The sequence below is a fragment of the Mobula birostris genome, chromosome 22 (genome assembly GCF_030028105.1).
Source record: "Mobula birostris isolate sMobBir1 chromosome 22, sMobBir1.hap1, whole genome shotgun sequence".
Classification (NCBI taxonomy): domain Eukaryota; kingdom Metazoa; phylum Chordata; class Chondrichthyes; order Myliobatiformes; family Myliobatidae; genus Mobula; species Mobula birostris.
In genome coordinates this window covers 23,618,259-23,639,208 of record NC_092391.1, presented here as the reverse complement: position 1 = coordinate 23,639,208, position 20,950 = coordinate 23,618,259, and the positions used below count along the sequence as shown (strand labels likewise).

At 44.5% G+C, this 20,950-nt stretch overlaps 1 protein-coding gene across 3 annotated transcripts in view; it reads right to left on the bottom strand.

Moving 5' to 3' along the window:
* The window catches only part of sh3glb2b (SH3-domain GRB2-like endophilin B2b), a 114,375-nt gene that overhangs the window by 63,113 nt on the left and 30,312 nt on the right, over nucleotides 1–20,950 (bottom strand). For all 3 annotated transcript variants that reach the window (XM_072240312.1, XM_072240313.1, XM_072240314.1), the window contains exon 2: nucleotides 16,275–16,416. In XM_072240312.1, the coding sequence (XP_072096413.1) occupies nucleotides 16,275–16,416 (142 nt within the window). The remainder of the gene's footprint in view (nucleotides 1–16,274; nucleotides 16,417–20,950) is intronic.

Sequence of the window (20,950 nt, the reverse complement as noted above, 5' to 3'; positions counted from 1 at the left end):
CTGGACAACAGCAGATCAGACTCCAGACCTGCTCAGGGCATACGGTTTCTCTGGGGACCGGACCATGAGCTCCCTTGTCTATGCCAGAATCCCTCCATGTTGATAAATTACAAACGATTGATGGATCTGACCTGGGGGATGCTAGACCAGCTCATTACTGGAGCAGGTTCACAAATAACCTGCCTGTTGATTCTCCAGCAGCATAACTCAGAACAACCTTGATCCAAACATGTACAGGAAAACCAAGGCATCAAGGCAGCACAAAACAGAGTGCAGCACCAAGGAGATCTAGTAATGTCCATTTTGTTTTTGAGGTACAAATGATTTTTAATGGGGAGCTAATACCTCAGCACAAGTATGTTGAAAGATGTTCTGGGTAGAGTACAGGTGCAACGGTTTTTGGTTATGATGTTAATAACTTGGTCTAGATCTAAAATGGGAACTTTCCATGTGACCACACAACAATGAATTCTATTGGAAAGCGATGCAGAGAGAGGGAGAGGTAGCAGGGTCTTGGCAGCAAGTCCAAGTTTAATTATCATTTAACCAAACATGAATATAGCCAAATGAAACAGCGTTCGTCTGGGTCAAGGTGCAAAACACATTGCCAGCAGCGCACTGCACATAGTACACATCACAAATAGCACATGTGGTTACAATTTCAGCAAAACATATTCACAAAGAGAAAAAAATATATATAGCCCAAGTCCCTGAGCTGCCCTCGTCCAACCTGTTCTTCCACTGAGCAAACAATGGAGGGCAGCACCAACGGGAGGGAACAGTGCCCAACCTAGTACGAAATCCGGCGTCTCCTTCATCGGCAACGCCACTCTGAAGCATAACGGCCTTGTCCAGACAATAGCTGAGGCAACGTAGCTTCCTCACCGTTGGTCTCACCAATGGACCAGACCTGCAGTATTCCACATTACCAGTGACCAACAGGGCCTTGCAATCACAATAAAAATGTCCAAGACAATCACTCACACCCTTTTTTTTCTGGATGGCACACCATCTCAGCACAACGGTACGCAATAACTCAAGACAAAGCTTTGATCTTTGACCAGAATCTGTGATGCCCTTCAGGGAGAGTCAAAGTTACATCAGACCAATCAGGTCAGGTAAAAGATTGGATGAGGCAGATTGCGATGTTTATTGCTGATGATTTCTAGGTGCCATTCCTTTTACAAATTTCTATTTAAAGTTAACAAAATTACAGCCTCACACCGCAGTCACATTACACACACGGGTGTGAATTTTTGACTGAGAGAATCAGTTAATATGGTATTGTATCATGTACTGTGCGTAATTATCTTCAGCACTGTACAGTGACCCAGTTCAATTCTAAGTGTTAAAAAGTCGGCATCATGACAAATGATGAACAGTTTTGGAGCAATCTCTCTGTGGTAGCCTTGCAGATTGCCTTGAGAGAAGCAGTTAAAATGGGTAGAATAGACTTAACGTTGAGCTTATTGCTGGAGCAATTTCCAACAACCAGCCATGCAAAAAGGTTGCCACGGTAACAGAATTATCTTCCACAATACTACCTTCACAGAAAAATATGATGACATATTCCCACTTCCTGCCTCTATCCTTACCAGAAAAGCTGAGGGGACAGACAGATATGCCCAGGTTTAGCAGTTTCTCGAAAGGGTGGGTGGATTGAGCAAGGCAAAGACTTACCCTGCGTAAAAGCATTGTTTCAGATCACACCCAAACACATGCCACCATTTTCCCAGCTCTTCAGCTGGCTGCTTATAGGCCTCCAAAATAATACCTGAAAAGCTTTTCCTAACCCACGCATCCCTAGACAAATTTCTTTTCCCTTTCATCTAAACTAGCCTTTAAGCTTCACAAAGTGGCTGGTAATCACTGTCTCACTCAGCAGCTAAAATCGTGCATTAGTTCTTGCACTAATCGCACTGGCTGCCTCCCTTCTCGGGCAAATGCCACCCCCGCCCTCCCACATACACCTGTCCCCCTACAATTCCACACAACCTCCTCCACTCATCTACAGAGTTCCTCTCACTTTGTCCCAACCACCGAGGGTAGAGAATCTCCCTCCACCCAGCTGTGTTCACGTGAACAGTGCAGAGAGGTTCAGCAGAGCTGGGTCTATCCTTTAAGCACAGATCAGGTGGCGGCCATTCCTACCGAAGCACTGTGGTGCCCCAAAATCTCAACTCCCACATGCTGCCCCCAAACATTACCCTGTCTATTATACACATTATTAAATATTTCCCTTTTACAAAGATGAAAAGTCAGAGCATTTGCACACCATTTGCCCTCTCAGTCTGGCTTTGCCACTCTTCCACACAGCCAGTGAGATCCACCTTCCAACACTACCCATGTATTCCCAAAGAGCTCTCAGTCCATCTTCAAAGTTGTATTCCTGTTAAAGGAATCCTACTCCGCAAGGTTATATACTTGACATATATTTTTAAGCGTGTTATTTATTGTTTACAGAGGCAAAGATGCACAGAGCATTCCAGGTGTGGTCTTACCAAGACTCCATATGGCTATGCCAACATGCCATCTGGTTTTCTAATTGCCTGCTGTTACCTGAATGTTAACTGCCTGTTTAGCGTACACATGCAGATCCCTCCCAATATCAGTTTTTAAAAAAACATATTCTACTTTTCTAATTTCATAGTCTTTCTTCTTATCCCTGTGGAACGTCAGCATGTGGCCAACTGACACGGTAGCTTGGTGGTCAGTGCAATTGCTTTACAATCGTGCCACCATCTGTAAGGAGTTTGTACGTTCTCCCCGTGACCATCTGGGTTTCCACTGGCTGCTCTGGTTTCCTCCCACATTCCAGAGACAAAACAGGCTGTCAGTGCGGTGCGGTAGTGCTACGTTGGCATCGGAAGCATGGTGACACCGTCAGGCTGCTCTCAGCACAATCCTTAGACTGCATTGGTCACTGACGTAAATGACACGATTCCTTCTGACCTTCCTCTCTCTGAGGCAGAACGCTCTGCCCTCAGTAAGGGCCTCACCCTTGTCCCCCTGCGCCCACACCTCAGTGAGTTCCACACCCACCACAACGCCGAGCTCTTCTTCCGTCGCCTCCGTGCCTTCTTCTTTGGCAAGGACTGTCCAACCCTCACTGATGACCCCTTCTCCTGTCTTCAACCCTCGTCCTCTTCCTGGACACTCTGCTCTGTTCTTCTGCCTGCTCTGGATCTTTTCATTTCCGACTGCTGACGAGACATCAACAGTCTTGACTTCACCACTCCTCTCTTCAATTCCAACCTCACTCCTTCCAAACGCACTGTTCTTCACTCTCTCTGCACTAATCCTAACTTCAACATCAAACCCACAGATGAGGGGGGGGGCTGTAGTAGTCTGGTGGACTGACCTCTACCTTGCTAAGCCCAGTCGACAAATCTCAGACACCTCCTCTTACTTAATCCTTGAACAGGACCCCACTAAGGAGCACCCAGCCATTGTTGCCCACACCATCACTGACCTTATTAACTCTGGCAGTGATCTCCCATCCACTGCCACCAACCTCGTAGTTCCCTTACCCTGCACCTCCTGTTTCTATCTCCTATCCAAATCTATAAACCCATCTGTCCAAGTAGACCCATTGTTTCTGATTGTTCCTGCCCCACCAAACTTATACTGGCATACCCTGACTCTGTTTTATTCCCCTGCACCCCTCCCACCCCCGGTTCAGTCTTTTCCTACCTACACCTGTGACACTTCATACGCCCTTGATTTTTTTTCAATGACTTCAAGTTCCCTGGCCCTGGTTGTCTTATCTTCACTGTAGATGTCCAGTCCTGTATACCTCCACCCCCGTCAGGAAGGGGGTGGAGTCTGGCTATATCTCCCTCACTGTCATTCAGGGCCCCAATCCTTCCAGGTGAGGCAACACTTCACCTGTGAGTCTGTTGGGATCATCTATTGCATCTGGTGCAGCCTCCTGTATATTGACGAGACCCAACGTAGATTGAGAGACAGCTTCACCGGGCACCTATGCTCTGCCAGGAAAAGCAGGGTCTCCCAATGGCCTGCTATTTTAATTCCACTTCCCATTTCCATTCCACCATGTCAGTCCATGGCCTCCTCTACTGTCATGATGAGGCCACACTCTGGTTGGAGGAGCAACACCTTATATTCCATCTGGGTAGCCTCCAACCTGATGGCATAAACATCGATTTCTAGAACTTTTGCTAATTGCGCCCCTCCTTCACCATTTCCCATTCCCATTTGCCTCCCTCAACTTATCTCCTTGCCTACCCATCACCTCCCTCTGGTGCTCCTCCCCCTTCCCTTTCTTCCATGGTCTTCTGTCCTCTCCTATCAGATTCCCCCTTCCCTAGCCCTTTACCTCTTTCACCAATCAAATTCCCAGATCTTTACTTCACTCCCTCCCTCTCTCCCAGTTTCACCTATTACCTACTACCTTGTACTTCTTCTTCTCCTCCCCCCACCCTCTTACTCTGACTTCTCACCCCTTTTTTTCCGGTCTTGCTGAAGGGTCCCAGCCCGAAATGTCTTCGGTTTACGCTCTTCCATAGATGCTGCCTGGCCTGCTGAATTCCTCCAGCATTTTGTCCTTATTACTTTGACTTCCAGCATCTGCAGATTTTATCTTGTTTGTCATAGTATGTTTCGATGTACATGTGACAAATAAAGCTAATATTTTACTTTTGCATTTGGCTTTATACATCATCAAATGTTGACCATTCATGCTTGTAGATGATCTTACAACAGCTGAAGCCCAAGCACTGTTCCACATGGTCCTCCTGAGCAACAGCAAGACAATCTAAAAATGGCTTGTTTATTCCAACTGTTTTCTACCTGTTAACCAATCCTCTAACCCAGAAAATGTATAATTTGCAAAACCATGAGGCATAATTGAATGTACAATTGTGTATATCCTGTCAAGGAGGGAGGAGAAGATGGCGACATGATGCAGCTGTTCCGAACGATATTGATGTGTTAACTAGGGGGCCGTGCACAATCCCGATTTGATGGAGACGGCCGTGAGAAGCACAGAGGAACACCTGGAGAAACTTCTGAAATGCCCGCTTTGCTGCCACTGCTACTGTGCGATCGAGAATCTCCAGAGGGGAAGGCCCCAGATCCTCGGTTTTGCCTACTGCCTGTTGCCGGGGCCGGGGTCGAAGCACTCGGTAGAGATGGTGCTCGGTGCATCGGTCGGAGAGCTGGTCGGAGGCTCGGAGTTTTTGGACGGACTCGGAGTCAGACTGCGGTCGGGTGCTTCCAGGATGCTGCATCGGCAAGTTTGCGGCGCTGGAGGTTCACCATCTGTGTGAGATGATGGGATTTTTGAGAGACTTTGAGACTATTACCATGCCCATAGTCTGTTCTTATCAAATTACAGTATTGCTTTGCACTGTTATAACTATGTTATGATTATGTGGTTTTTGTCAGTTTGTCATGTGTTTCTGTGATATCATTCTGGAAAAAACATTGTATCATTTCTTAATGCTTGCATTACTAAATGACAATAAAAGAGGACTGCGTGTCCTCATAATCTAAAAAAAAGCTTACGGATTTTGCAGTAACAGTGGTTAAAGAACTGGACTTCCAATCTTAGAACAGTGTTCCAACCAAGACTCCTTCAGTTGCTTCATCAATAACTTTCCTTTCATCAGAAGGTCAGAATAGTGGTGTCTGCTAATGACTGCACAATGTTCATTTTCACTTGCAACTCCTTAGAGGGGAACTTATGGATGTTTCACACTTGCATTTCCAGAAGGTGTTTGCTACTGTGCCACCTAAAGGACTTATCCATAAGGATATATCAAGTTGGGGTAATGTATTAGTACGAATAGAGGGTTAATTGACCACTAGAAGGTAGAAGGCAGAGAGTAGAGATAAATAGGTTCAGTCAATGGTGAGCAGAGTGCTGTAATAATTGTTCACCATCTACGTTAACGATTTGGAAGGAGGTATCGAGTGGAAGAAATCTATGCTTGCCGGTGACGCTAAACTGAGTGGAAAACCAAATTGTGGTGAGGACGTGGAGACGCAGCAGAGAGATATAGATAGGTTAAGTGAGCAGGCAAAGATTGGCAGATGGTGTACAATGCTGGTAAATGTGAGATCATGCATTTCTGAGGGGAAAAAAGAAGATCAGCCCATGCTGACAAATCTTTTGAGGCAGAAAACAAGCTGTTGTGCAGAGGGACTTGGGAGTGCTTCTGCGTGGATCATGAAAGTTGGCGCGTGCAACAGGAATCAGGGTGGTAAATGAGATGTTGGCCAGCCTTGCTACAGGTATTGAATTTAAAAGCACGAGGGTTATGCTGTAACTGTGGAGTGCACTGGTGAGGCCACACCTGGAGTACAGCATGCAGTTCTGGTCTCCTTCCTTGAGGAAAGATGTACTTGCTTTGGGGATGGTGCAGAGGAGGTTCAGCAGGTTGATTCTGGAAGATGAGAGGATTATAACAATGAGAAGAGATTGAGTCTCCTGGGACTGTACTCACTGGAATTCAGAAGAATTGGGGGAGGGGATCTTATAGAAACATAAAATTATGAAAGGGACAGATAAGATAGAGGCAGGGAAGTTGTATCCTCTGGTAAGTACTTTATACTCTATTGTCACCAAACAATTGATACTAGAACGTACAATCATCACAGCGATATTTGATTCTGCGCTTCCCGCTCCCTGGATTACAAATCGATAGTAAATATTAAAAAATTAAATTATAAATCATAAACAGAAAATAGGAAAATGGAAAGTAAGGTAGTGCAAAAAAACCGAGAGGCAGGTTCAGATATTTGGAGGGTACCCCCAGATCCGGGTCAGGATCTGTTCAGCAGTCTTATCACAGATGGACAGAAGCTGTTCCCAAATCTGGCCGTACGAGTAAGTGAGACTAGAACTAGCAGAAATAGTTTCAGGGTTCCGAGGAAGCAGATTTAGGAAGGAGAGGAGGAGAAACTGCTTTTCCCAGAGAGGAGTGAATTTGTAGAATTCTCGGACCAGGGAAGAAGTAGAAGCTAGCTCATTAAGTATATTTAAGAGACAATTAAATGTTTGCATAGGAATGATGGGTCCTGGTAGGTGGAGCTGAGTCCACGGCCAGAGCAGCCATGATCTTATTGCACAGTGGAACAGGTTTGATAGGCCATATGGCCTCGTCCTGCTCCTTTTTCTAATGTTCTTATGAAAATGAAGCAGCCAGCATGCAGCAAGACAGACAATATTCAAGCTTAGATTGATAAATGGCAATTAATATTGGGCTTCAAGGCTGCCAGGTAATAAGTTTCTCCAACAGGAGAATGTCTAACTGCCTGTGCTTGACTTTCAATGGCATTACCACCATGAGGGCCAACCAAAAACTTCTTGGCAGTCCACCTCAACAAGCAGCTCTATTGGATCCGCTACAAGAATATTGAAGCACAAGAGACCGGGTATCCTTCTGTAGGTGACTCATATCCCAACACCGCAGAGTGTTGCTACCAACTCCAAGGCAGAAATCAGAGTATGCTGGAACATCCTTTGCTTTCCTGGATGAGTGCAGCTCCAACAATATTCACGAAGCCAGCAACCACTCACGACAAAATGCCCCACCTGACTGGCTGCAAAATGCACAGCAGTTACAGCATCTGTCAAACAAGCCATTCTTTCACCAGAAAGGACAAGGCCTTTGGCTGAACACGGACATCAACAGCTCCAGGCTTCCCTCCAAGTCGCACTCTTATCCCGATTTGGAAATACATCACCTTGATTGCTGCTGGACCTAATTCACGAGATACCCTGCTCCCTGGAATTAGGCCCAGAAACAATGAAGGTTCATGTATTTGGTGGATAGAAAGGGCAGGAGGCAAGCTCTGCTTCTGTACGAAGTTAAGACTCAAACCTGACCCATCCAGACCAGGGTTGAAACCAGACCCTTGTATCTTCTTCTGTATTCATCCTGAAGGCTGTTACAGGATTTGACATCTATGCCAAGTCCACATGAAGTCCCTCATACACCTACTCCCTCACACACTGTCCGACTGAAGCAGAGGCCTCACCAAATCCTCCCAAATTCTGGACAACAATCACCATCTGGTCCCCTGCTGAGTATCACTCAGAGTCAAACTTGGAAATCAACACCCAAAAGTTTACCTTCTCATCCTGAGCCAAGGTACTCACCTAATCCCTGCCCAAGTCTCTGTTAAAGACAGTTGCCACCCATTGAGGCTATCTCAATGTACCTGGACAAAGTAGTCGGACTTCCTCACACCTGGATGGGGTCACCTGGCTCTTCATGGAACCACGTCATGCATGAGTCAGCTGGGCCATGCGCTGTGAATTCTGGGCAACCTTATCTGGGAGCACTTGGAAAGACAAGGGAGGGGATTTGTGGAATATCCTTATGTAACGACCTGGGGAAGGTTTCACTGCTAATGGTAATGGTTTTTCTGTAGCGCAGTGTTTGGGTTATGACTAGAGATAACGGGGGCTTTGGAATGTGCGCTGGCCAATGGGGGGGAGGGTGTTTCCCTTTCTTGTGTGTCCAAGAGGTTTTGCGGTTTTTTGTTCGGCAGAAGATGGAGAGTGAAGATGCCAGAACGGGGAACTCGTAGACTGCAGGATGGAGTGGACTTGGAATGGGGTCGGGAGTCGATAAAGCTGGGAGGGATCAATGGAGAACGAACAGCCGGGAAAACCGTGAGCTCCAACATTGCACATTGGACTGTTTCCTGAGAATGGGCCCTTTTTTTTTGTTTTCTTTACTAACCCTATAGTCAAATTAAGAATTATAAAGCTCAATTGCTTAATTGCATATTGAGTACCATTTGTTATTTCGTGGTACTGATGTGTAACGGGGAACATATCATGCAACATCTATCCAAACAAGATTTTGCAGGTTTGGCCGGGCCAGAGGCCGTCTTGCCCTAGATTAAGCCGAACCTGAGGGTTACACTAAGGTCAATTGGGAAAGTTGAAGGGGGAAAATAGACCAATTTGGCTTCTATGCTGGAAAAATATTTAACAACTTTCCATTTAACACCGTCACTAGAATGCAGTTAAATTATTAATTTCATTCAAATGGAATATGATGTAGTCGGTATCCTACATTCAAATGGAGAACTTCCTGCAGGAAAATATTTTTTTAAAAAATCGCCAATACACCTTGAAAAGGTAGATCTGTTCCAACCAATCTCAGCTTCTGTCTGGATGCACAGGACACTGCAGGTGCTGGAATCTGGAGTAACAAACAATCTGCAGGAGGAGCTCAGCAGGTCAGGCAGCATCTGTGGGGTAAAAGGAATTGTTGATGTTTCGGGTCTAAGCTCTGCATGAGGTCTGGGTAGTCCTGACGCAGGATCTCAACCTGAAATGACAGCTATTCTTTGTCCTGATACATGGATGCTGCTCAGACCCACCGAGCTCTTCCAGGAGATTGTGATTCCACTTCAAACTCCCCAATTCTCCCAGACAGAGGAAGCAAGATCCAAAATACATACACAAAAAGACAAAAGAAAGGACAAAGTAACTGTTCCCAAAACAAAATATTATTGAGCAGTAAATGTGATACATAGAAAAGATACAAACCTAGAAAATAGGAGCAGACACCGGCCATTCAGCCCTTCAAGACTGTTCAATTCAATTCAGCACCGTGATCTAGCTTTCTTCCCATGTCCTTTGCTCCTTCTAATTATCAGAAAAAATACCCAAATCCTGCTTCAAAATGCTTAATGATTGGGGTCTCATGGTTTTCTGTGGTAGAGGATTTCACAGGTTTATCTGCTCTCTGGGAAATAAAATTCTTCTCATTGTGGTCTTAAATGGCTTATGTCTTATCCTTAGACCATAACTACCAATCCTGGACGTCCCAACCACTGTGAACATTCCTCCTGTGTGTGATCTGTCCAGTTTTGTTAGAATTCTGTATGTTTCTAGACATCCCCTCTCAACCATCTAAAGCCATGTGACAACCTGTTTGTCCTAACTTTTCTTATGTCAGTACCAGACATCCCACCCTGCAAAAACTCATTTCAGGGAGACAGCACCATCAATTTGCGGGAGACTCCAGGAACATCCGGGAGAGGTGGGATGTCTGCAATAGAGTAGCTCCTTAGCAGCCAGCCAGCTAGTTTAAATAACGTTAGCTATGCTAACGAACAAATGACACCTGTTAAACTCACCTCAACATGTCTTTTACAGTCTTAACCCACCATGGGCAATAGAAAAGTCACTGTTGCAAACAGTGCAGCGAGCAACACTGTCATTATTTTTGACCCCTATTAGGCAGGGGTACCCTTTAGTGTAGTCTGGGGTGACATACGTTTTATATTTTCTTTTTTTGGAACACTCTGCCACTCTGACTTTTTTTGGAACTCTCTCGCTCTTGTTCTCTCTCTTGCACTTGCTTTCTTGCTCTCTCTCTCATGGTCACTCTCACTCGCGTTTGCTTTCTTGCTCTTGTGCTCGCTCTCTCGTTCTCTCACGCTCGCTCTCAAAAAAATGAATTTCCAGGACATTGCATATAATTTGCGGGCATCAGGGAGCCACTACTAATTTGCGGGAGACTCCCGGAACTTCTGGGAGAAGTGGGATGTCTGCAGTACAGCCATCCACCAGGGATCAGCTGAGCTTGCTCCATAGTAAGAATGCCCTCTTAGGAAATGGAGACCAAAACTGCACATAGTACCGCCAGCAAGTCCTGTACAACTGCAGCAAGATATCCCCACTGCTATACTTGCAGGCTTAATTACCTGCACAATTATCTTCAATGACTGATGAACCTTGGTCTCATGCGTCTTGTATTTCCTAATTTACTGCCATTCAAATAATGATCTGCCTTGCTGCTATTGCCACTGAAGATACCTCACATTACAAGGCATCTGCTATGTAAATGTATCTGAACCTTTAATGCATCCTCAAATCTCGTCCCCTCACCCAGCTTTGTGTCACCTGCAAATGTCAATTTAATTCCCTCATCCAAATCACTCATGCTGTGAGTTACTGGGGTCCCAGAACCGACGCTTGTGAAAGCAGACTACCCACCCCTCAGAAAATGACTCCCTTTATCTCGACTCTGTTTTTAGTCAGATGACAGTTATTTGTTGACAATACAGTAGCCTTGGTTGAAATAAAAATAAACTATATGATAAGCTCACCTTGGTTCTCAATTTCGAGAGAAATTAAGACAATTAATATGATGTCATTCTTCTCCCTTTCAAAGCAAACCAAAATGCTCTACATCTAACAAGGTTCTTTTGAAGTGTAGTCTATTGAGAAGGAAACATGGCATCCAATTTACGCATGCAAACAGCAACGTGATAACAACAGATCTTTTTTCCCCTCTATTTTGTCTGAGGAAAGATTTTGACAAGATAATGTCAATAACTCTCTTGCTCTTTTTCAAAACAGTGCTGGTGATCTCCAGAGGGCAACTCTTTTGTAAAGGGTCAACTGAATGACTCAGCACCTCAGAATTCTCCAGTGAACAGGTCACAAAGCTTCCCACTGTGCCTCTGTAACGTGTAGGCCAAACGGCAGCTTCTGCAAAGGTCACCTTCCAGCTTAGTCTGCAACTAAATGCTTAAGCACAGTCAGAACCCAACTGGTCAAGATAATGGCCACAAAGGAGTTCAGCGCCCGTGGAAAATAATACGAAAAGGCTGACGTTGTAGCAAATGATACTGTTATAATGAAGGAAAGGTTCAATTAGTAAACAAGAACACAAGGAAGGAGAGAGAGGGCAAGGCAATGGGGCATCTACAACATTTCGCTTTGGCTGATGTTTGTAATGTGATTGAAAGGACCTTGAAGCCAAAGGAAGGACTGAGCAGTGATTGACAAGGGAGCAACAGACAGCAAGGGGCTTATGAAGTTAAGCTCGCGTACCAGAGGAGAGGTACAGAATTTTCGAGAACAAGTCATAGATGGATGTTGAAAAAACACATGTGCGACAAATGCAAAAGTTAAATGCAGGACCACCAGAATCGAAAACCTACTTCCCCCAAACTGTCAGGCTAATCGACACCTCAACCCATTAACCCAACACCACTGCTTTACCATTTCCTGTCAGAGTCACCTCATGTACAGTCCCTCCTGTGCCTAGTGTCACTTTATGGATACACAATCAGTCAATGCATACCAGCTAATCATATGCATTCAGATGTATTGCATTCTTCGTGCTTATTACGGTTTTTGTACGCTGCATCGGATCCGGAGTAACAAACATGAACCTTGAAGACGTGGCTAGAATTTCATTCTGCATGTGGAGTTCGAATAAACAGATGGGGCCCCTGATTATCTGGAGATCTAAAATGGTCCAAATTACTGGGCAATCTACAGAGTCACAACACTGTAATGAAGGAGTTTAGAATGGTCTCAAAATGTTTTGGATTCAGTCCTTAACAATTACAGCATCGTTAATGATAGCAATCACCAGGAGTTGAGTGCAGGGAGTTCAGGGTAAGTGGCAGTACAAAAAAAACCTAAAGGAGCCTTTTACATAAAAACAAAGTTACTTCACATCCTTAAAATAATAAAACAGTTCACAGGAGCATCATTAAACCCTGAAACAATCCCTTAGGAACTGGGCTTTATGGGAATGCAAACAGACATGAGGTAGATCAGCTGATTGAGTGGTATGACAACAACAACTTTGCACTTAAGGTCAGCAAGACCAAGGAGTTGATTGTGGACTGCAGGAAGGGGCAGTCGGGAGAACACACATCAGACTTCATTGAGGGATCAGTAGTGGAAAGGATGAGCCCGAAGACACACACTCAGTTTAGGACAGTTTTTTACCTTCAGCCATCAGATTTCTGACTGGTCCATGGAGCTAACAACACTACCCCACTATTTTGCTCTATTTTTATACTATTTATTTTTATATTTCTTATTGTAACCTATAGTAATTTTTATGCATTGCATTGTACTGCTGCAAAAATACTGTGTGTAACATACTTCATGACATATGTCAGTGATTATAAGCCTGAGGTTCGAAGGAGTGGAGAAGATGGCGGAGGCAGCATGGGGTAAGGTCCTTGAAGGGAATTGAAAATAAAAGATGAAAATTAACAAATTGAGACATGGCTCATCTGCAGTGGTGACTGGTGACTGTTACGGACAAGGACACGGGCAGCGAAGGTTTGGGTGGCATCAAGTGCGTAACAGCATCACGACAAAGTCCTGACATGAGACGAATGGAATAGGCAAGTGTAGATCTGACATTGGGACAAAATGGTGGTCTTCAGTAGACAGCCAGAGTCTGGTAAACTTCCAGACCTTTTCATTCTGGTCTCGATCTCTCTATTGAAACCGGAGATGGAATTCTTCTCAACGCTCACAAACTAAGAATCAGACACAAGTCTGCACCACACTTTAAGGCTTACACGGTGCATGTCTCTGTAAGAAGCTCGCTGGCTACTGTGACTACTTGTGACACTCATGTACCAATCCTACAAATGAGGACATACTCTCTTCTCATTACTTCCATCGGAGAGGAGGTGCAGGAGCCTGAAGACACACTCAGCACTTTAGAAACAGCTTCTTTCCCTCCACCTTCAGATTTCTGAACAGACAATGAACCAGTGAACACTGTTTGTATTCAAAAAGCAGTTATTTTTGTCACTGATAGTTGGTGAGAAATAAGGAGCAAAACCAATGAGAACTGATTTGATCACTGTGGTTTCAAGCATTCAGGCTTGGAGATGCAGTAACGGCCAGGAGTGAAAACAAAAATGATTTCACTATGAAGAATTTGAAGGGATTGACAATCATCTTAAATATTACAATGAAAATAAAGATTTGGAGAATGCAATCATCAAAAGCAATGGATGAAGGTGGACCATTATCTGTGGTAGGTGTCTGCACTGATTCTGTTCTTTGACAGTTAATCAAAAGAACACAGCAGCGTACAATGGATTAGTTCCTCTGTTGATAACTATTAGGAACTACTGTTCTGTAGTGCTGTAGTAGGAGTAGTTCATGTTCTAATTTGTTCCGTATTTCATTTAAATACATTCTTTGTTACTCATTTAAATGGTAGTTCATCTTTTTTTATATGTTTTTTAACTATTTCAATGAAACTTCAGCTAATTGGGGCAGCTGCTTAATTGGGCCAAAATGTACTTGTCCTGATGTGTCCCTATGAATCGGAATCCACTGTGTATATACAGGTGTCCCCCGCTTTCTGAACGTTCTCTTTACGACATTTCGCTTTTATGAAAGACCTACATTAGTACCTGTTTTCGTTAACCGAAAGAGGATTTTCGCTTTTACAAAAAAAAGACACTCGCTTTAAACTTGTGTTTACCCCGAGAAAGACCACCATGACCATGAAGCCTTGTGCGGGCAGGCGTGTGCACATGTGTGATGTGCGAATGAGTGTATGTGTGCATGCGTGACATGCCTGTACGTGTGATTGCGTGACGTGCACATGCGTGTACGTGCCGATTTTTTTCGGCAAATCGATTTTGGCTCAATCTTCCCAATTCTGTTAAGTGAAACTACACTGTACATACATTATTTCTACTTTATATAGGCTGTGTATTTATCATACCATTCCTGCTTTTACTGTATGTTAGTGTTACTTTAGGTTTTAGGCGCTATTTGGTATGATTTGGTAGGTTATTTTTTGGGTCTGGGAACACTCAAAAAATTTTCCCATATAAATTAACGGTAATTGCTTCTTTGCTTTACGCCATTTCAGCTTACGAACGGTTTCATAGGAACATTCTACATTCGGATAGCTGCGGAAACCTGTACTTCCTATTACAATTTTTTGTATGTTTATTGATTACACTCTGCTGCTGCCGCAAAGCAACAAATTTCACGACGAACATCGGTGATAATAGACCTGATTGTGACCCTGACCTCAAGGCAGGGGTTTGAAATAGTGTGAAGGATGTGGCATCCTTTCCACATCACAGTCACCTGCACTGTGACAGTGATGCTCATTCAACACTCCGACAGACACTCAACAACACAATTCAAGATAGTCCTCCTTCAACATGTCCCAATTTCCCAAAATTCAGTGTGACAACTGGGTGAAACTGGAGGGAAGAACATTGGGACAGGAATAGTAGCTGGGTAGACTTTACCAAAGGGAGGAAGTCAAATTAAAGGGGGAGGTGAGCTACAGTGAGGATATTTAAAAAGTGACCAGGCAGAGGGCAACGTATCGATCATGATGGAATTGCTATCACAATTATACGCGGCTGGGTAAATGGATCTGACAGCCTGTTTTCATAACCTTACAATGTTCCAAAGTAGCTGGCTGCTAGTTACACACATCTCATGCAATGACCATGAAAAGTGAAATGTAGAAGTCTAAACACATTATTTTCATGATAATTTTGGATTCAAATTTTACAAACACAAAAGTTACATTTCAACTTCTTATCTTTGAAATATAGAAACAGAAGCAGGCCATTCTTTTCTTCCATTATATTTACCAGTCAATGGGGTCATGGCTGATTTCTGTTCTATAATCTATAATGTGATGATTTTACGTCCAGCAAAACTCTTGGCTCTCAATCTCCGGTTTAATATGATTAATTAAGACCAAATCCTTATTCACTGAGGAATTCTACAATTCAGCCCAACTTCCTCCCAACTTATTTTCACGCTATGTCCACACGTGTTGGCGCGTGGCCAGTTGGTTAAGGCATCGGTCTAGTGATCTGAAGGTCGCTAGTTCAAGCCTTAGCTGAGGCAGCGTGTTGTGTCCTTGAGCAAGGCACTTAACCACACATTGTTCTGCGATGACACCGGTGCCAAGCTGTATCTACCCTAATGCCCTTCCCTTGGACAACATCGGTGGCGTGGAGAGGGGAGACTTGCAGCATGGGCAACTGCTGGTCTTCCGTACAACCTTGCCCAGGCCTGCTCCCTGGAAACCTTCCAAGATGCAAATCCATGGTCTCACAAGACTAATGGATGCCTGTATGTCCATACCCCTCAGCCCTGCCCCACAGCAGAATGTTTGGGTTTTGGATAATGCCGAAGAGGTTTAGAAGGAATATAAGGAAGGATGTTTCACACAGGGGGTGGCTGAAATCTGGAAAGCACTGGCTGAGTGTGTGGTGGACACGCACCCTCACAACATCTCATTTTTAGCTGGATGAGTACTTGACTGTCAATGCAGAGAACACCACGGACCAAGAGTTGGAAAATGGGACAAGACTGGATGGGTACTCGGTGGCTGGCACAGACAAGGTGGGCTAAAAGGCTGTTTCTGTGCTGTAGGAATCCCAACAAGTTCCCAAATACCCAAGTGTTGGCCACCAGGAAAAGGAAAGTAGTAGACCGAGCACGCTTTGGTCGTTCTTACTTGGGTTGGGCTGCAACAAGACTTCAGTCTGCCGGAGGATCTTCTCTGTCCAGTTCTTGGTGCTGTCAGCCCGGCTCAGGAGATTCTCAAAGTGAGCGTCCAACTCTGTTTTCTCTGCTTGCCCCAGCTTCTCTTCGGTGAACTGGGGTGAGGGTCAGAAAACACAAGAGAGGAACAATATTAGAGAAACACACGTCCATGTACTAGCACGCTCAAACCAGAGTCTACCGGCAAGTGTAGAAAAGAAATCATTCCTTAACTATTCACAGACAAAGAGGAGTCAAAGTGTTCACTAAGAAATGATGCATTATATCAGTCAGGAGGAATGGAGAGAATCCCATTAGTCAATCACCCAGTTTATATATTGAATATGCGGTTTTTGTACAAAAATGATAGAGGCTGCTTAACTAATATCATAAGGGGACAAACAAAAGGTCCTCATCACCCAATACATCAATAATGGGGGGGGGGGGAAATCACAATGGCACAATAGATCAGGGGTTCGCAACCGTTTTTATGCCATGGACCCCGGCCGTTAACTGAGAGGTCCGTGGACCACAGGTTGGGAGTCCCCACATTAGACAGTGCAGCTGCCTTGCAGCTCCTGTGATGCAGGTTCTCTCCTTGTTGAGTTTACCACACCAGTTTTCCTCGGTGCCCTGGTTTCCTGTCAGAGATGCGCAGGTTAGTGGGTTTATTGGCCCCTGTACGTAGGTGGACGGTAGGAGAGTTGGAGGGAGTTGAGGGTTGTTACACAGAAAGAAATTGTGGAATGGGATTGATGGGAATGTACTGGGAGTCGGCATGGAGCTGGTGGCTCAAACGACTTCCTTCCGTGTCATAAGGAAATATGAATAATACGAATTCTCTGTTAATTCAGCACTGTTACTCCACAACATACTCTCTGTCGCCCACCCAGGCATTGCTCCAATCCACAACTTCCTAACACTTGGTAAAATGTGTTTTGGCAGTTTCAGGTGTTTATACTTTGAAGTCACGGCTCCCACATGAGAGAAAGGAGATGGTGAAATTTGTGAGGCAATTGTATTCTAGATGAGCCCCTCCTACAGAGCTGGGGAAGGGGAAGCTAAAAGAAAATAATTGACAATGGACAGTTTGTGTCTCAAATTGCAATCACCTTACAACTAACCTGTGGAAGAGAGACAGGCAAATACAGTATGACAGGAAAGGGCACTTTATTACCGCTTCCCTGAAGAACATCTCTTCCTGAACCCTGTTAAACTTGCGAGTTAAAAGTCAGAGAGAATATACCCTTTAAGCTAAAGCCTGGTGAAAGAGGCTGCAACCAGAATCAGGTTTATTATCACCAGCATGTGTCATGAAATTTGTTACCTTAGCAGCAGCAGTTCAATGCAATGCATAATATAGGAGAAAAAATAAATAAATCAATTACAGTATACATACATTGAATAGATTAAAAGTCGTGCAAAAACAGAAATGATATACAGTATATTTAAAAAGTGAGGTAGTGTTCACAGGCTCAATGTCCATTTAGGAATCGGATGACAGAGGGGAAGAAGCTGTTCCTGAATCGCTGAGTGTGTAACTTCACACTTCTGTACCTCCTACCTGATGGTAACAGTGAGAAAAGGGCATGCCCTGGGTGCTGGGGGTCCTTAATAATGGATGCTGACTTTCTGAGACACCGCTCCTTGAAGACATCCTGGGTAGTTTGTAGGCTAGTACCCAAGATGGGGCCAACTCTGCAGCTTCATTCTTTCCCCCACTGCCCTTTACTGGGAGTCAGTGGTTGAGTATAAATGCAGTCAGTTTGAGTGTTTATCCAGAAACGTGATCTTCACTCCCCCAGACAATTCCTCACCGGGTTACTGTTTCACACAGAACACGGGCTACATCTGCCCAATTGATATCTAAACGAGTTGTGTGTATGTTATGGACTTGTACATTTGATAAAAGGCACAGGTGGCAGGTGTCGTTAGTCTTCAATAAATAATTGGCACACAGTCTGAAGCTCCTGGTGTTTCCTAGACTCCATTTAATGCAATATTCACTGACTCTACAATGATTCCACACAGCCCGACTCTCAATATATGTAAACCTCTTTACACCAGGCAACTTTCAAATGATCACATAATGTGTGGGAGTCCCTACACTAATTAATGGGTGGGTGGGAAGGATAATTCTTGGACTAATAGCACAAACAGTATGATACCGAGAGGCCAGAGATAGTCTAAAACAGAGTATAAACTTTCTGTTAAAGGTAGACTATGAAATCAAGTTTTTAAGTACTCAATGTAACCAACCTGACAGGGAGCAGGAAGCATTGAGGCAACTGGGGGTATAACGGTTCATTAAATAATGGCAAGGGTTTCCTTTCAATAGTAACAAGCTTCATTTGGTGTTCTCTTATCCAAAGCCCAGCTGATGTCGATATTGCCCAAGACAGACTAGCGTCTACAGCAATAACTTTTATTACATGGCACCCTTAAACATTCCAAAGGACTACAAGCAGTGACTCTGAAAGGAACTTTGATACCAAGCTCCAGGAGATGGTGCACCACGCACCAAGCAGAGCGTGGGAGGCTGCAGCTTCTAGTTGAGTACGTGAGGGAGTATCTCCTCGTGTCCTGGCTGCACCTCAGCCCCACTCCCTGATCTTCAGTCACAAGGTTCTGAGGGAAGTGAGTCATTTGGCCGGTTTGTCCCTGGGCCTGGTCAAGATGGCCACGCACAGGTCCAGCCGGGGGCAGTCAAGGGTTTTGTCTATGCCTCTGCCCTTGGAAAACACACTTCATCCACGAGTACTATGGGCGATATCCGGGACTGGTGGCTGCATTCGGGGCTCGAGCGCATGCTGGATAGCGATGACTGATTATAATTTGAAACTGTAAATTGTGTGTAGCATGAAGTACTGTAATATCATATTAATGCAATACAGTAATCAGCGAATGAGCCACCTTTGGGAACGGGGAATGAAGACTACTGAACTGCTCTGAGGGCAAGCAGCTACAGCTTGGTGAATAAAGTAGTTTTAAGGTGCATCCAAATCCAAAATATGAAGACAAGGTACAGCTGTCAATGGAGAGAGGAAGATCAGCTCCCACACACATATGATAACAAGCGACAATTAATTTTGTTTGGATAAACATGCAAGAAAATAGAGGTCTAATATAGTTTCTATTCAGTTATGTGTATTAGCTGGTAAGATCATCCCACCAACCAGCATAGCACATCACACCACAACGGTAGGTTTCCTGATCGATAGTACCACAGCTCCTAGGTTTTGAGTTGCACACCCTTCGCTCAGACTCTCCTTTCAGACAGGCATCTGATTTTTCACACTGATGATCCCAGCCCACACGCAGCAAGATGGATGGGTAGGTTTTGCTGCATGGAGCTTTCAGCTATTTTGTATCAACTAGTGTGCCGGCGATCGGAGTTTTAATTCCTGCCGCTGTCTGCAAAGGAGTTTGTATGCTCCCCCCATGACCGCATGGATTTCCCCCACCCACATTACAAAGACGTGCAGATCCACACCGGTTTGTAAGTTGTGGGCATGCTACGTTGGTGAGTTGTGGGCATGCTATGTTGGTGAGTTGTGGGCATGCTATGTTGGTGAGTTGTGGGCATGCTATGTTGTTCGAGTTGTGGGCATGCTATGTTGGTGAGTTGTGGGCATGCTACGTTGGTGAGTTGTGGGCATGCTATGTTGTTCGAGTTGTGGGCATGCTATGTTGGTGAGTTGTGGGCATGCTACATTGGTGAGTTGTGGGCATGCTATGTTGGTGAGTTGTGGGCATGCTACGTTGGTGAGTTGTGGGCATGCTACGATGTTCAAGTTGTGGGCATGCTATGTTGGTGCCAGAAGCATGGTGACACTTGTGGGCAGCCCCCAGCACATATTCACACTGTGTTGGTCATTGATGCAAATAATGCATTTCACAAAATGCTTTGATGTTTATGACACAAACAAAGCTAATCTATACCTTCAATAAAATAGCTTAAAAGTTCCATGCAGGAAACAAAACTAAACATTCGGCGTCCATTAGCAAGTGACCTCACATCTCACCACTTGATGAAAGGAAGGTCATTCATGAAGCTGCTAAATTTGGTTGGTCCCAGGACATTGCCCTACAGAACTCCTGAGGGTGATAAGATGGTTGGTTTCCAAATACCCACAGACATTTCCACTTTGTACTAGATTGATATTAAATTTACTTTGAACTTAACTGGCAAAGTACAAATATGTCACCATGTACAACCCTGAGATTCATTTTCTTGTACTCAATAAATTCAATAACCATAATAGAACCAATGAAAGATTGCACCCAACAGAGTGGAGTCCCAGTGTGCAAAAGAGAACAAACTGTGCAAGTACAAAAATAAGTAATAATAATAAATTTAAAAAGCAATAAATATGGAGAACATGAGATGAAAAATCCTTGAAAGTGAGTCCACTGGTTGTGGGAACAGTTCAGTGATGCGGTGAGTGAGGTTGAGTGAAGTTATCCTCCATGGTTCAGGAGCCTGACGGTTGAGGAGTAGTAACTGTTCCTGAACCTGGTGGAGTGGGTCCTGAGGCTCCTGTACCTTCTTCCTGATGGCAGCAGCAAGAAGAGAGCATGTCTCAGGTGGTGGGGGTCCCTGATGATGGATGCTGCTTTCCTGCAACAACACTCTGTGCAGATATGTGC